Source organism: Balaenoptera acutorostrata, chromosome 6, assembly GCF_949987535.1.
Source record: "Balaenoptera acutorostrata chromosome 6, mBalAcu1.1, whole genome shotgun sequence".
In the NCBI taxonomy this organism is placed as follows: domain Eukaryota; kingdom Metazoa; phylum Chordata; class Mammalia; order Artiodactyla; family Balaenopteridae; genus Balaenoptera; species Balaenoptera acutorostrata.
This window is the reverse complement of record NC_080069.1, coordinates 11,121,530-11,136,948: the sequence shown is the minus strand read 5'-3', so window position 1 is coordinate 11,136,948 and position 15,419 is coordinate 11,121,530. Positions and strand designations below refer to the sequence as shown.

The 15,419-nt window shown below is 52.9% G+C and overlaps 1 protein-coding gene across 3 annotated transcripts in view; it reads right to left on the bottom strand.

The window, feature by feature from the left end:
• Window positions 1-11,343, bottom strand: part of SCARA5 (scavenger receptor class A member 5) — a 117,875-nt gene extending 106,532 nt beyond the window's left edge. For 2 of the 3 annotated variants that reach the window (XM_057549386.1, XM_057549388.1), the window contains exons 1-2: window positions 11,013-11,343; window positions 7,061-7,181 (exon numbers count right to left, since the gene is read on the bottom strand). In XM_057549386.1, coding sequence (XP_057405369.1) covers window positions 7,061-7,175 — 115 coding nt within the window. In that variant the 5' untranslated portion in view covers window positions 7,176-7,181; window positions 11,013-11,343. Of the gene's footprint in view, window positions 1-7,060; window positions 7,238-11,012 lie in introns of all 3 variants that reach the window. The other variant, XM_057549387.1, reaches the window with a different exon arrangement.
• Window positions 11,344-15,419: the final 4,076 nt, after the last annotated feature.

Here is a 15,419-nt window from a genome sequence, read left to right as displayed (position 1 = left end):
TCATCTGTGTCTCTACCTTTTTGTGTGGCTACTAGAAAGTTTAAAATTGCACATGTGACTCACATGACATTTTGATTGGCTCTACCAACAATCAAGGCCCTTTCTTAATCCCAATTTCACACGTCCCAGGTGAGAGCTACCTCTCAGGTTTTCCTGGTGCCCTCCGTCCAGAACGCCAACTCGGCATTCCCTGACCTCACCAGGACCTACTAACCATGGACCCCACCACCGTCTTTCCACCACCCTTCCCGTCTCCCATCCAGCCTTCCCTTCTTGTCCGACTTGCATTCCGTGATTTACGTTATCCACTCTCTCCCACAGCCTCCCCTCTCTCGTCCCTCTCTGGCTTCCTCTCACTCACTGGGCGGCACTCTGACCCTGGTTAAACCTAACTCTGCAACCTCACCGCATCTACAGAGTGGAGCATCGCTGGGAAGGGAAGGACACGCCTCCATGCTCCTGACTTTGCAGGAGAGAAGTTCCTTCCTTCCCAAGGCAGACTGCGGAACTCTCCCCCTCTAAACTGCACTTCCACTAGAAAATGAATCACGTTATAATGCGGGGTCTGTGTCTTCTGGGGACTTTAATCCCCTTGAGGGCAGGACCCAAGACCTTTTATTTCTGCACTCACTAGCAGCACCGTAAAACCCTGTCCTCTTTAGATGAAGGAGGTCCCAGGTCCTTGTGTGGACTCAGGTGCCCGGGGCAAGTGAGGCTGTGTGTAGTCTGCACCAAATGCCATCCTCCACCAGGAACAATGAAATGCACCCCTCGACTCCTCTGGTAGCCAACCTCAGGGACCTACTGTCTCTGATGGGGGTCGGGGGGTGGACAGACTCACACCTGCCACCGAGCCAGGTGCCCTCGGGACCCAGAATATTTCTTACAGATCCTATTGTACTCTTTGGGGATTAGGACTAAAAGAACTTGCTTGGTTTCCTCTAGTATTTCGGCTTCATGAGGAAGCCCACTAACCAAAACTCTGCTTTCTTTAGCAGAAGGAGGAACCAGCCTTAAAACACTGTCCAGGGGCTTCCCTGGTGGTGCAGTGGTTAGGAATCCGCCTGCCAATGCCGGGGACACGGGTTTGAGCCCTGGTCCGGGAAGATCCCACATGCCACGGAGCAACTAAGCCCGTGCGCCACAACTACTGAGCCTGCGCTCTACAGCCCGCTAGCCACAATTACTGAAGCCCACATGCCTAGAGCCCGTGCTCTGCAACAAAGACAAGCCACTGTAATGAGAAGCACGTGCACCGCAACCAAGAGTAGCCCCCGCTCACCGCAACTAGAGAAAGCCCGCACGCAGCAACAAAGACCCAACGCAGCCAAAAATTAATTAATTAAATAATAAATTTTTTAAAAAAACAACAGAAAAAAACACTGTCCAGGCCAGGGGTCTCTGAGAAGTGGCGTGGGTGCTTCCTGGGAGACCCTGGCTGGCAGCAGCTGTCCCTGACCTCCCTGTCTCCCCCTGTCCTTCTCCATTTCCCCAACATGTGCAGGGGACTCCCCAAAGGGCAGGGAGGTGAAATAAGTGTGTATCGAGGGTGCACTGTGTCCAGGGTGCTCTACTCGGGTTATATCACCTGATTCCCCCACGGGTCCTGTGAGTTGAATAACATTATTCCCATTTTGCAGATGGGAACACTGAGGATGAGACGGTCAGGCCCTCAGTGAAACAGACGGCCTACTTAAATTAGGAAATGTCATAGAATTTAATAAAGGGAATATATGCAAAGGTGTGGCCAAGGGTGTAAGATGCCCACAAGGGCCAGAGTGGCCCTTGGGCTGTAACCACCTCGGTTACAAAGCCCAGGAGGGGAGCAGTTACTGGAGCCTAGAAGGAGAAAGCCCGAGCGGAGAGGGTGGCTTACAAGGGGCTGTGACCTCGGGTGGAAGGACGCAGTGGCCCAAGGTGACCCCATAGGGCAGGAGCTGGAGATAAACATGCAACCTCCCATCTTCCATCCTCCCCATCCTGCCAGGGCCGCTCCCCACAAGGCAGAGAGCGGCGAGTGGCAGCGGGTGGGAATGGAGGGGCAACAGAAGACACCCCGCGCCGAGCCCAGACCTGCCAAAGTTCAACATCTTGGCACCTCCCTGGGCTGTCCCCCTTCTTGTGGAGGGACAGTCCCTGGGGCCCAAGAGATCCAGGATCCTTCCTGGCCACCAGCCCCCAGTGAGCTGGGGGAGCTGAGCGCACCACGGCACCGCATGAGTTAACATCTCTGCTATTCTCCTGCTTCAGTGCCGGATTCTCCAACCTGTAGAGGGCCGGACCCTCTGTGAGGCCCCAGCCAGACCCTCCCAGGAAATCCACTCCCACCCTTGGGCAGCTGCCCGGCAGTCCTCAGCTACGCCAGATGAACCAGGGAGATTTGATGGATGAGAAAGTAGATGCGGGGACTCCCTTAGGAGAGTAATTTAATTTTATGGGGCAGGGACGCAGGAATGGGAGCTCAGGCCCTAAACTCAGCAAGCGGCCTGGCTTGCAGGCGTTGGGCGTGGCCAGGAGCATGTGTAACTCATTACCTCTGCGAGCCTCCCATTTGCGGCCGATGGATGATTCTGGGAGCGCGGTGGAGGGCCCGAGGCCACGGGGTGAGCGTGACTGCAATATTTTTCTGACACTAACACCTCTCTCTGGCCCTTGGAGAGGGCCGTGGAGGAGTCAGGCCCGGCTGAACGCCACCCACGCCCAGCCCTCCGCCTCTGGGCGCCAGACTGCAGAGGCTTCAGCTGTCCGGGCGGGAAGAGAAAGGCAGGACCGGGGAGGGGGAGGGGAGGGGAGGGGGGCACAGAGGAGAGGGGGTGAGGAGGGGTCGCAGGCCCAGACAGCCCCTGTTTGGGTTTCTGCTCCAAGGGAGGTGTTGGTGGGCCCTGAGGTCAGAGGGGGCTTGGCTCTTGGAAGACCTTGGAGGTCGCGTTCTGCCACGAGCCCACCCAGCAATTCCAGCCACACAGGTGGAGCCCGTGCCCTTCCCCGCTGGAGCCCGGGAGGGGAGGAGGCCCCCTGCCTGGGCGTCTTCCCGCCCACAGCGGGGCTCAGACACAGGAAGGAGGCGGCGGGGTCCTGAGAGGTGGCCCAGCCAAGGGGTGCAGAGGATGGAGAGGTCCCAAAGGTGTCACCCTGGATCAGGGGTGCGAGGGAGAGAGCCTGGAAGGATGTGGGTGGTACCACGCGGGAGAGGGGCAGGGTAGCCTGTCACGGCGGGCGCGTAAGAGCCCCTCAGCTTCCTTCTCACCTGGCGCATGAGCAGAAGGGAAGGGATGGGGGCAGGTAGGAGGAGAAGAGAAGACGACGGGAGGGGAGAGCAGAGGAGGGGAGGGGGGAGGGACCTGTAAATAACACCGTGTTTACACCCTGTCTTTAAAGTCCCACCTGCGTTAAGGCCTGAGTCATACCTCCATATCTAGGCTGCAGTTTTGCAGCTTTGCTCTCCCTGATCCCAAGATCCCCGGGGCCAAGAGGAGGCACCCCCTCGCCTCCCATCTCCCTGCTTTCAAGGGGAAAATCCTGGGAGGGACTTGGAGCCCCTACAAGGCCTAGCAGACAACACTGCTTTCATTTACTCAAGGCCCGGAGCAGGGCTGGGGGGTTGGCTGGCAGGGTCCCCACCTCTGTCCACCTCTGCTTTCCCATCAACCTCCCTCCGCCCCTACCAGCCCCACCCCTTCCCCCCTCTCCTGTTACTCTGCAGAGATGAGGATCAAAGCAGCAAAGTGCCGGGGAAACAGGTCAAATCTGGCTTGAATTTTCCCAAGTCGGAGCTCGCCATTTTCCTCTTAGAAATGAGAGGGAAGGGGAAAAAAGTCAAACCAGAAACCTAGGAGCCTTTAGGTGGTGATTTCATCTCAACACTCCAGTCTTTCCGGGGTCTTCACGGCCGCCCCTCCACCCCCGGCCCCATGTCTAGCGTCCAGGAATGAAGCATGGAGGAGACCCAGACGATGTGGAAATCAGGTTTAGAATTTATTTCTTCTGCCACCTTTAGATTTCAAGGACCCCTGTGTTTGCTCAGCCATTAGTTCACTCATTCAGTCAGTCAACAAATATTGATACTTAGGAGCACCTGCTGTGAACCAGGCTGGGAGACACTGATGAACAAAACAGAGATGCCTGCGCTGGTCCAGCCTATGTCCTTCCCATGAGGAACAGAGAGTAAATGATAAACATGATAAATAAGAAAATGATACAGTGTGTTGAGGAGACTAGGACTAGGTGAAAAAGGAAAAAGAGAAGCAGGGAAATGGGTGTGCAGGGGAGGACAGGAAGCCCTGACACAGAGGTGAGATTTGAGCAAAGACCAGAGGGAGGTCAGGGGGACGCCTGGAGGGTCTGGGGGCAGCGTACGTCGGGTAGAGCGTGCCAGTAGGTCCGCTGTGAGGGTCAGAGCCTCCTTGGCCACAGTCAGTGCCTGGGTTTTTATTCCCTTCAGCGTGGGAGCCTTTGCTGGGCTTTGCTCCAACTTAGGTTTTAAAAGGACCACACCGCAAATAACAATATCCAAGTCTGTTTCTGTGCACAGAATTTTAGGACTGGATGGGAGCTCAGAGACACCCCCTCTGCCCCTGTGGAGGACTGAGATGGAGACACTGAGGCCCAGAGAGGGGACATGCCCATCAGGTCACATGCCCCGGGGTGGGGGGACAGGGAAGGGAAGAGTCAGCCTCCAGCCTACATCTTCCGACCTCTGCTGTCCACACTTCACGGGGTGCTGTGGCTCAGGTGACCCCTGGGACACTTGCTGGCCTGGTTCTAAAACTGCCCCCTGACCAGATCTTCCCATGGCTGGGGTTACTGTTATTTTTCAGTCCTTCTGGTCCAAATGGCCTTTTTTTTAATCTCAGGTTCAGAAAAGGGGAGGTAAGATGAGGTCAAGAGAAGGGGGGACCATGGCCCAATGACACTCCCCCAGGCCTCTCCCCACCCCTGGGGTCCCCCTGCCATGCCCTTCCCCACTGGCACCCCAGGATGGCCCTGGTGGTCCTGCAATTACCCCTCTGAGATGTACCCCAGTTCTTTCTTGCCAAATCAGGCCTGTTTACTGATGGGCCAGTGGGGAGAGAGGGTGGAGGAAGGATGTGAAAGCCAGCTTGGCTTTGCTGATGTACTGATGGGGAAGAGCTGAGCACTGGTAGTGACCCAGCTCCCTGCGGGCCTTCCTGTCTTCCCAGGTGTCGTTAACTTAACAGAAACACTGGCCTGTCTGGTGCAACTCAGCTGGTAATACCTTTCCCCAACTACCTCTTCTCTTACAAAATTGTATTCAGTCTTCAAGGCCTTTACCAGAAAGGCTTCGCCCTGCTTGACTTTAATAATCACACATATTTTTACCTCCTTTACATGGTGGGTAATTGTCCCCCTGCCAGTCCCTCCCACTGGGTTCAGAAGCTCTTGGAGAGCAAGGATGGTTTAATTTCTCTCTGGAGCATCTCTGGCACCTAACCCATCGCTTGACACATTGTGGGTCCTCAAAATGTGGTTGTCGACTGGAATTCAGAGGAAGGGCTCTGACGGTGGGTAGTTTACTAGGGCAGGTGAAGAGCCCAAATCTCCTGTCTCCTCTCCCTCCTGAGACAATCCCTAATCCCTGCCTTTCTGAGCCACCCAACTTCCCTTCCTACACTCAGCACCTCATGGGAGGAAAGATGGGGTTGAATGAGGGGGAGTCATTTCTAATTTTGAGTAATTTCAAGACAAAGGCAGTTGGCAGAGTGGACCACAGTGAAACATGGTGCTTGAGAAAAAGGTTGAATAAAGGCATCTGGGATGGTTAATTTTATATGTCAACTTGGTTGGCCATAGGGTAACCAGATTAAACATAATTTCTGGGTGTCCATGAGGGTGTTCTGGATGAGATTAGCTTTTAAATTGGTGGAATCAGTAGAGCAGATTGTCCTCCCCAAAGTGGGTGGGTCTCATCTAATCAGTTGAGGGCCTGAGTAGCACAAAAGGTGGGGGAATTCACTTTTTGCTTCCTGCCTGACGGCTGGATCTGGGACATATCATCTCATCCTCTCCGGCCCTCAGACTGTGATCTACACCATTGGCTTCTCTGGTTCTCAGGCCTTCTGACTCGGACTGAACTATACCACCAGCTTCCCTGGGTCTCCACTCTATAGACAGCAGATTGTGGGACTTCTCAGCCTCCATAACCATGTGAGTCAATTCCTCATAATCAGTCTCTTTGTGTGTATAGACACCCTCGTGCTTCTGTTTCTCTGGAGAACCCTAAGGCAGCATGTTTCCATCTCATTGACCATAAGTTTTCACAAAACTCTCCTGTGGGTTTCCTTCTACTCATCTTTGAAGTGGGGATGAAGCTCTCATCTCCTATACTCACTGCAAAGAGGAATGTATTCATTCAGGCAATAAGCATTTATTAAGCACCTACTAAGTATCGAGCTCTGTGCTGGATGCACAGGAGTTGGCTGTTAGCAAGGTGCTCTGAGCTCCTCTAGAGGAATCTGCATCTGTTGAATCTCCAGAGTTTTAGCAAATAACCAGCCCACAAAGGTGCAGTGCGGTCTGGGTCACTAGGATGGGGCCCCTTCCCATGCCATGACCTGAGGCCTCAGTCCCAGGGGAGGATGGGCACCTGGAGAGGTGTGTTCCCTCCTTGCAAATGCTTTAGGAAGTGCATTGGAGGTTCGTCACCCGAGAGGGTCTGGGCTTCTTGGTTCAGTTGCCTTTTGCGTGACCCCAGCCTCACCCAGAGGAGAGGATGGCAGAGAGGCAAAAGGATTGCCCTAGGAGTCAGGAGACTCAGTGCTGGGGCCGCTCTATGACCGACGAGCTATGTGATGCTTAATGCTTTTCTCAGTTTCCGCTAGCTCATCTGTAAAATGCGTCTCATCTTGCTGGTCACACAGGTGTGTTGAGATGCATGAATGAGAAAAGACCTTTCCGAGCACGCATTTCAACCTATGCAGTATTATGTGTGTGTGTGAGTTGGGGGGGTGGGGGGGGGTCACCAGCACCCTGGGGCAATGCCAGGATCGGGTGGAGGGGGCAGGGCTGATCTCGCGCCTAAGACCGAGCCAGAGGCACTCACCGTCCTCACACAGGTTCAGCTTGGACAGGCTCCTGCCATCAAAGGGCTCCTCAAAGATGGAGCCAGAGTCACGGTCGCTCACGGTGGCGTGCAGGTACATGGCTTTGTTCTCCATCGCGTCCTGCAGCGGCAGCAGGAGAGGAAGGGAGGACGCAGGGGGGAGAGAAAGGACGTAAGCTGTAGGTGGAGACACAAATGAGTGGTGACCCTGAGCCTGAATGCTGGGAACCTCCCTCATCAGCAGGCAGCAGCCACTGGATCCTTAGGACCCCAGTTCCCCCTCCTCGACTTCCTTGGCTTGGGGAGGCCACGGCCCTTTGGACCTTTCTGACCATGGGATCCGTCCCCTCCCTTTCATAGGTCTGGGTGGGGCTGGAGCCCCGCGCTGGGGGCACCGAGGGCCACGCTGGGTGGGGCTGGGAGGAGCCAACCCTCTTGACCCAAGCAGAGTAGTTTCCAAGATTCTGGAGCCCCGGGCACATCAGGGAGACTTGGGCTTCTGCTCTGTGTTGGAAATGGGGGGAAACTAGACATAAAATGGGGTACAGGGACCACCAGCCAACACAGCTAAGACCAGAACTGCTCCCAAACCTGGCCGGGCTGGCATGGTCAGAAGGGCTGGGTTCAGGGGACCATAGCAGGGATTCACCCCCATGGGAGCCCAAGGGGCAGGTGGCCTCAGTGAGGTCCCCCAGACACTAAGGTCTGGGCAGCCTTAGACTGGGGAGGGCCCTGGTGTCCGATGGCCTCCTGAGGCTGGATCGCTGGGGCTTGGAGCGGACCCCATGGAATTCCAAGAATGTCCCATCAACATGGGGAAATGCTGTGTATGCTATTTGAAATGAACCAGCCCCGTTTACACAAATGTGCACAATGTGATCCCATTTTGTAATATCTACACATGTCCCAAGTATGTGACGGGAAAGATGATATTCAGAGATGTTCTGGGTTTCCCTGGGTGAGACGTGTATTACAGGACTCTGGCTGGGATTGTGGGGATTTGTGCTTATTTTTGTTTGCTGGATTTTCTGGGTTTTCTATGATACGTTTGCATTCTTTGTGTAATGAGAAGAAATCATTTGCGGAACCAGACCACAAAGTATTTATTTACATAAAATACTCAATATCCTTTTCCCACATATACGCTCGGTGATTTTGCAAATGACTCTCCACTTTCTGCTCAGTTCTAGCCATTGATTTATGTTGACTTTCGGTTCTGATGCTCTTTGACTATCTGGATATTGAACCGCAAAATCCACTTTTAAAAAGTGAATTCTTTGGAAGATAAAAGCCCCCGGGGAGGATGGATGGGTCCCAGGCCCAGCGTGAAGCCAACTCAACCCTGAGGCCCAGAGAGCCTAGCCAGGCGTCTACCACTGTGAGAAGGGGACAGGACCTGGCAGGTGGCAGTGGGGGGACAGTGGCCACTGACTGAAGGGAAAGGAGGCACCCACCCTGTTCCAGTAAATAGGGACAATGGCCAGACCCCCCTGCCAGGCACAGCAAACGCAAATCCCCTATTTTCACAACCTGACTTTTCTCTCCAGAGACCTCTGACCTCAGGGCTGAGAGGAGGCCAGAGCTGGCCAGTTGCCATCCCCCTGTCCTTCCGCTGGCCCAGGAGGGATGGCTGGGGCTTCTGCTCTTGACTTCAAGTAATGAGATGCCGTCTGCCCCGCACACATGGTCACGCATGCACACACACACGCAGGCACACACACTCAGGGTGTTCCCAGGCCCTGCGGGCCTTTCCTCCAGCCAGCGGGAGGGAAGGGTGGAGGGGAGCCCGCAGCCCTGCCAGCGTCTCTCTTGCCTGCCCTCCGGGGTTCCTGGAGAGACGGCTCCCGGCCCCGCTTCTCCGGGCGGCAGTTGTGCCCAGTTTGCGAGTCTCCTGACGCTGGCCCTCCGTCTAAGCCCTCCACCCAGGGAGGGCCTCTAGGTGCGGCCCTGCGCAGCTCCACTGCTGCTAAGCTACAGGGGACCCTCCCTCGTTTCACAGCGCTCATGCGGCACCCCACCCTCTGGCCTCAGTCCTGGGGAGCTGCAAAGCAGGAGGCCGGTGTCTCCTCTGAGAGAGAGAACCCTCTCTCTGCCAAAGGCAACAGCAGCTGCCGTCCAGAGCCCGTGGGGTCTCCGAGAACCAGGGGTGGAGGTGTGGAGCCGGGCTTGGACCAGCTTCCCTCTCTGCCCATCAGCTCCTGGATCACAGCTGGAATGCCCAGCGCATTATCTGGAAAGTGTCTGTAGGGCGGCCCCTCCCGACCCCTCAGCTGGTGGAGCAGGAGCCCTGGGGAGTCTGCTGGGGAAAGGGGCTGAGCTGGAGGCCAGATGCCAGCGCCATGAGATTGCAAGTGCTCAGCCGGCGCTGCTAATGTTTGCTACTTGGGAATGAAACCTAAGAATGTTCTGTCTGCCCCAGGTTTTATCTGGGGCTGCTTTTCTTTCTTGGGGAATGGGGGGCAGGAATTTGGACCTTCCCGGCATTGGTCTTATAGCCTTTGGGCCGAGCCTGTGCAACTAATTGCCAAGTGCGGTGACGACACAGCAATACCTCCCAGCCCCACACCCGTGTGCATGCGGCCCCCCCAAGTACAGACCCTTTGCCTTTAGGATCTCTCTGCTTCCCAGGAGCCCTGTGAGGGAGGCAGGTGGCATCGGTCTGTCATATTCCCATTCTAAAGATAAGCCAACCGAGGCCCAGAGGGGAAGAACCGATGGGTGTCAGAGAGGGTGAGGCTTCCCACCCAGGGCACTGGCTTAGCGCGAAGTTGCTCTGTCCAGGAAGCATGTGTCAGTCCCTTTTGGTGGCCCCCTTTTGGGCCCAAAGTGATGCAGTGAAGAGGGCCAGGTTAGGTGACCTGGAGCCAAGAGAGCTGGAAGGGAGGGGACCAGGGCCACAGAAACACGGGCAGGGTGGAGACACCAAAGGGACCTGTGGGGAGTGCGGGCTCAGAGGACACGGGGTCCCATCCCGGCTCCACTTCTTATCGCTGGGGAACTTGGCCCAATCAGCTGAGCTCGTTCAGCCTCAGGCCATCGCCTCTGTGATGGGAAGAACGCATCTGCTAGCCACTTGGTCCCAGCGAGCCTCGTGTGGGACAGGGCATGTGGGAGGGCTGTATGGACAGGGGCATGCAGGGAGTCGGGGGTGGAGTCTGGTGAGAACCAACAGCCCCTCAGCATCTTCTGACCCTGCCAAGCAGCCAGGTACAGGGGTTCCTGGGTTCCTGAGGCTACCCTCCCGCCTAGCCAGTCCCAGAAACAATGCCATTTGGATCCCTGTGCGAAAGGCAATCACGAATGCAGACCAGAGCTGAGAGCTGGAGCCTGATGCTAAAAGTCCCCCTCTGGGCAGCAGCAGGACACAATCAATTCTTCCTGCTGCGGGGGTGGCCCAAGCCTTGCTGGGTTCCAGCATCTAACTCTGCAGGGCTCGTAACGCATCAAAACTAAATAGAGATCACCCTGAATGTGGCCCTCTCTGGAGACAGAATTGCTAAGTCGGTTTTAAGCCCTTTTCTCCTCTAACGGTACTTAGTTCATCTAAATCATAACCCAGAGCTGGAGAGGCGCAGATGGTTTATAAATAAGCTCTGCCTTCATACATTCCACCACTGGACACACCTGCAGGCACGCACACACACGTAAAGGGCCTGTCACCTGTCCCATCTGCTCCCTGAATAGGCTCTGGAGCTGTGACACGAGCCTGGCAGAGTTGCCACTAAAGCAATCGCTTCCTCTGGCTCCCAAATGCGGGCTCACACCCACCAGCCCAGGCAGCTGGATGAGGGCCCAGCAGATCCCCCAGGCTGACAGCTAGGACTTTCCCACCCAGCGCTAGCACCTCCACGCTCCACATCCTGGGGATGCTCAAACCCAGCACCCCGTGTCCCGTGGCTGCCTTTAGGAAGCTATGCCCAGGCGCTAGGACGGAGTCAGCACCGAGACTCACCTGAGGGCCCCCAGTGAGGCTGCAGCGACCGTCCCCTCAGTTCCTGGCATTTGCCATGGTGGCTGGAGAGCTGGCTGCTGCCACCACCCCGAGACCCAGGCAGCCCCTCAGAGCTCGTTCCCACTGCCAGCCAAATCCAGATGGAGTCATAGAAAGAGGCTGCACCGCGCCCGGGGTCTCGGGGGTCACTTCTCCAGGAGGATCATGTCAGGAGGCAAGACTCAACCTTGTGCCCAAGTGGGAGTCCCTGTCTTGGTGCCCCGCCTCGGTCAGCCTTGGGCAGCGCTCGGGAGATGTTCTGTGGAGGCACCAGCGGCTCTGCGAGGTACTGTCTGAGCTGTGAACTGCAGCTGCTCTGGCCGCCGGGCTTTATAAAGTTCTTGGAGCAGTTGCGAGGCTCCTATGGGGTCTGGAACGCGTCTCCCCTCTAGTGGCCAATCTGAGCATTACAGCCCCACGCAGGAACACCCGCTGGGTCCAGAGCAGCCTTGGTCTTGGGGACGCCACCCGCTTGTTCTAAAGGCCCTGCTCAAGGCATTTTGGGAACGCTTCTAGCGGAATGGCAGCTCGACCTGGCTTATTAGCCGCGCAAGAAAACCAGCCTTGTAAATTTATTTATAGGACGGAATTGGCATTGCTCGGTTCATTCACCAAACTTAGCTTAGAATTACTTTCTGTGTTTTCCTGGAGTCACATCCACCCATAAAGGACACAGATTGCCTGGTTCAGAAGAGGGTTCTGGGAGTGCTGAAGGAACTTCCCAAAGTCAAGTTCAATGCAACTCAGTAAGGAAGCCAGCATTTCTGGAGCACTGACATTACGCAAAGGTCGGGATGAGTGAGAGGAGCCCGCTGGCCTCAGGGGGCTGCGGTCCAGGCTGAGAGGTGGGCTTGGGCACATCTAACTGTAAACCCAGTGTAAACCTAAGCATAACTGATTACGTGTAGAAAAGGAGATTTCACCAAAATGTTAAGGGGGTAATTACCTTCAGGTTGAGGTGGTGATGGCAGAGGCATCAGGGAAATTTCCAAAATAGTCTGAACCAAGGCACATGGTCAGTTTATGTGTACACCGTCCTACCCGCCACTGCCTGGGGCACAGAGCTCTGAGGTGACATTCACGAACACGCTCCCGTTTATTGGTTACGAGCTCAGCCTCAACCCCTGAGGGTCAGACCTCGTACAGGAGAATAGTTTGCCAAGGCTCAGCTCTCCCCACCGTGCAGCCAGCAAACCACAGCTGAGTCACAGATGTCTTCGTCATTTGCAGTGACTGCACCTTCTGACCGTCCCTGGCAGGCAGCTACAATGTGAGGCTCCAAGACTCCGTTTTACAGGAAAAAAAACCCAGTAATTATATCATAATGATGATGATGATAATAATAATTGGAGAAGGAAGAGGAGGAAGGAGGGGAGGGGAGGGGGATGGGGAGAAGGAGGAGGAGGAGGGGAGGAAGAGGTGAGAAAAAACCACTTCATAATATATACGCTGCGCTAGGCAATTCCAAGTGCTTTTCATACATTAACTCATTTAACCTTGACAATAGCCCTATGAGGTAGGTACTGCTATTATTCCCACTTTATTGAGACAGAAGAACTAAGCAATATGTCCAAGGTCAAGCAGCCTGTAAGTGGCAGAGCTAGATTCCACTCCAGGCAGTTTGACTGTAGTCTGTGCCCCGAACAACTCCCCTAACTGTCTCTGATGAAAAAGAGTGTGTTTTAGTCACCCATCAAGTCACCAATATTCCTGGGAATGTAATCTTACAAATAGCAGGAAATGTGCTCAAAATGTTATGTCCAGGGATCTCACTGTGGAGATGTATATATTAGCAATAAATGCCCTGGTTGGTGAGACCCTGGTGATGTCCTACTTATGTGAAACAAGGCTTTTTTTTTTTTTTTGAAGTATAGCTGATTTACAGGGTTTCAGGTGTACAGCAAAGTGATTCATTTATACATACATATATATTCTTTTTCAGATTCTTTTCCATTATACCTTATTACAAGATGTTGAATATAGTTCCCTGTGCTATATAGTAGGTCCTTGTTGGTTATCTGTTTTATATACAGTAGTGTGTATCCGCTAATCCCAAATTCCTAATTTATCCCTCCACCACCCCCTTTCCCCTTCGGTAACCATAAATTTGTTTTCTATGTCTGTGAATCTGCTTCTATTTCGTAAATAAGTTCATTTGTGTCATATTTTAGATTCCACATATAAGTGATATCATACGGTATTTGACTTTCTCTTTCTGACTTACTTCACTTAGTATGATAATCTCTAGGCCCATCCATGTTGCTGCAAATGGCATTATTTCATTCATTTTTATGTCTGAGTAATATTCCATTGTGTATATGTACCGCATGTTCTTTATCCATTCATCTGTCGATGGACATTTAAATTGTTTCCATATCTTGGCTATTGTAAATAGTGTTGCTGTGAACGTTGGGGTGCTTGTATCTTTTTGAATTAGAGTTTTTGTTTTTTCTGAATATATGCCCAGGAGTAAGATTGCTGGATCATATGGTAACTCTATTTTTAGTTTTTTAAGGAGCCTCCTTACTGTTCTACATAGTGGATGCACCAATTTACATTCCTACCAACAGTGTAGGAGGGTACAAAGCATTTTTCTTTAACACTCCTATACTGGTGTGCCCTGCCCATAGGGGAAAGGAAGGATGGGAACCCAAATGCAGCCCAGGCTATTGGCTGAGCCTCTCCTTACCATTGGTAATTGTTGATACAGACGTGGAGGGGTCTCGTTCTCTGCATGTGAGACCCACGAGTGGGTACAGAGCTATTAAACTCTAAAATTGCAGGAGGAATAAAGCTTAGCCTTTTAAACTCAGTAGCTTCAGGCAAAGGACATGACTTTCTCTCATTAATTCCTGAGTTATTTCACTTCTTATAGTGATAAGATTTGTCCATATCAGTGCACATAGCAGTAGTTTGTTCTTTGTATTTTCCTTTTGGCTGAGTAATACTCCATTATATGCGTAGAGCACAACTTGTTTATCCATTCTCCTTTTGATAGGCATTTGGGTTGTTTCCAATCTTTGTCTGTTATGAATAAAGCTGCCCAAACAGGCGAGGAGACATTTGATAGCAAAGTATAGGAATGACCTGGGAGGCATGTCTTCTAGTGGATGAGAGTCTTTCTGGCAGCTCATAGCTCCGATGATACCTTCATTTTTTCTTTGTTTTTAATTGAACCCAGTGTTTATATTTAATTAATTTATTTATTTTTATTTATGGCTGTGTTGGGTCTTCGTTTCTGTGCGAGGGCTTTCTCTAGTTGTGGCAAGCGGGGCCACTCTTCATCGCGGTGCGCGGGCCTCTCACTATCGCGGCCTCTCTTGTTGCGGAGCACAGGCTCCAGACGCGCAGGCTCAGTAGTTGTGGCTCACGGGCCCAGTTGCTCCGCGGCATGTGGGATCTTCCCAGACCAGGGCTCGAACCCGTGTCCGCTGCATTGGCAGGCAGATTCTCAACCACTGCGCCACCAGGGAAGCCCACGATGATACCTTCTTGCCACCTGAAATCAGCATGGTCCAAAAAGCTTGCTTCCATTCAATGGCAGAAGGCATCTATAGTCGGCATTTCCCACCAGATGGTATTATGAAACTGTGATTACACTGAAGGAGAGTAGAATAAACTTCTGCAATAGCTGCATCTCTGGGTGTGGAAGCCAATGAGGCACATTAGTGTGCTCACGGGCTTCCTGCTTTCTTTGAATGATTTCATTTGATTGTCCCAACAACTGTCTAGGGCAGAGATGGGGAGAGAATTATCATCCTCAGTTTTCATATGGAGAAACCCAGCAATGCTGAAACTGAAGGTCACGACGCTGGGCTCTCGGATGCAACGTCCACAACTGTCCTCTATCTCTAGAGCCTCTACATCTGCAGGGATTCCTTCCATACATTCAGTCATTCATTCAACAAACATCTGTTACATAACCTTCATGCAGTGTATTCCAAATGTTTCTACAAACATGAATTAGACCCAGCCCCTGTCCTTCGGGATCTCGGTCCAGGGGGAGAAAAGGTATGAGAGCAGAGAATCACAGCCCAGCACCCCTCAAGGGGCTCCTCGTGGCTTCAGGTTGGGTGAATCTCAAACCTTCATCCTCAGGCCAGGTTTTTCCCCCAAAAGACTCTTTTTTTCCCCCAACAAGAGTCTTTTTAAAAAAACTCTACAAAGTTTAACTTTTTTTTGTAATCTCAGGATATATATATGTGACTGGGATGAAAAAGACAGAATTTTTTAAAAAGTCCCCAGGCAACCAAAATGAAACTCTAAAATGAAACATGGGGGAAAAAAACACAAACTCTAAAAAGTTTAACATATCCAAGAAAAAATGGACAAATCATAATCCAATTTGTACATTCTTCACAAACTGAA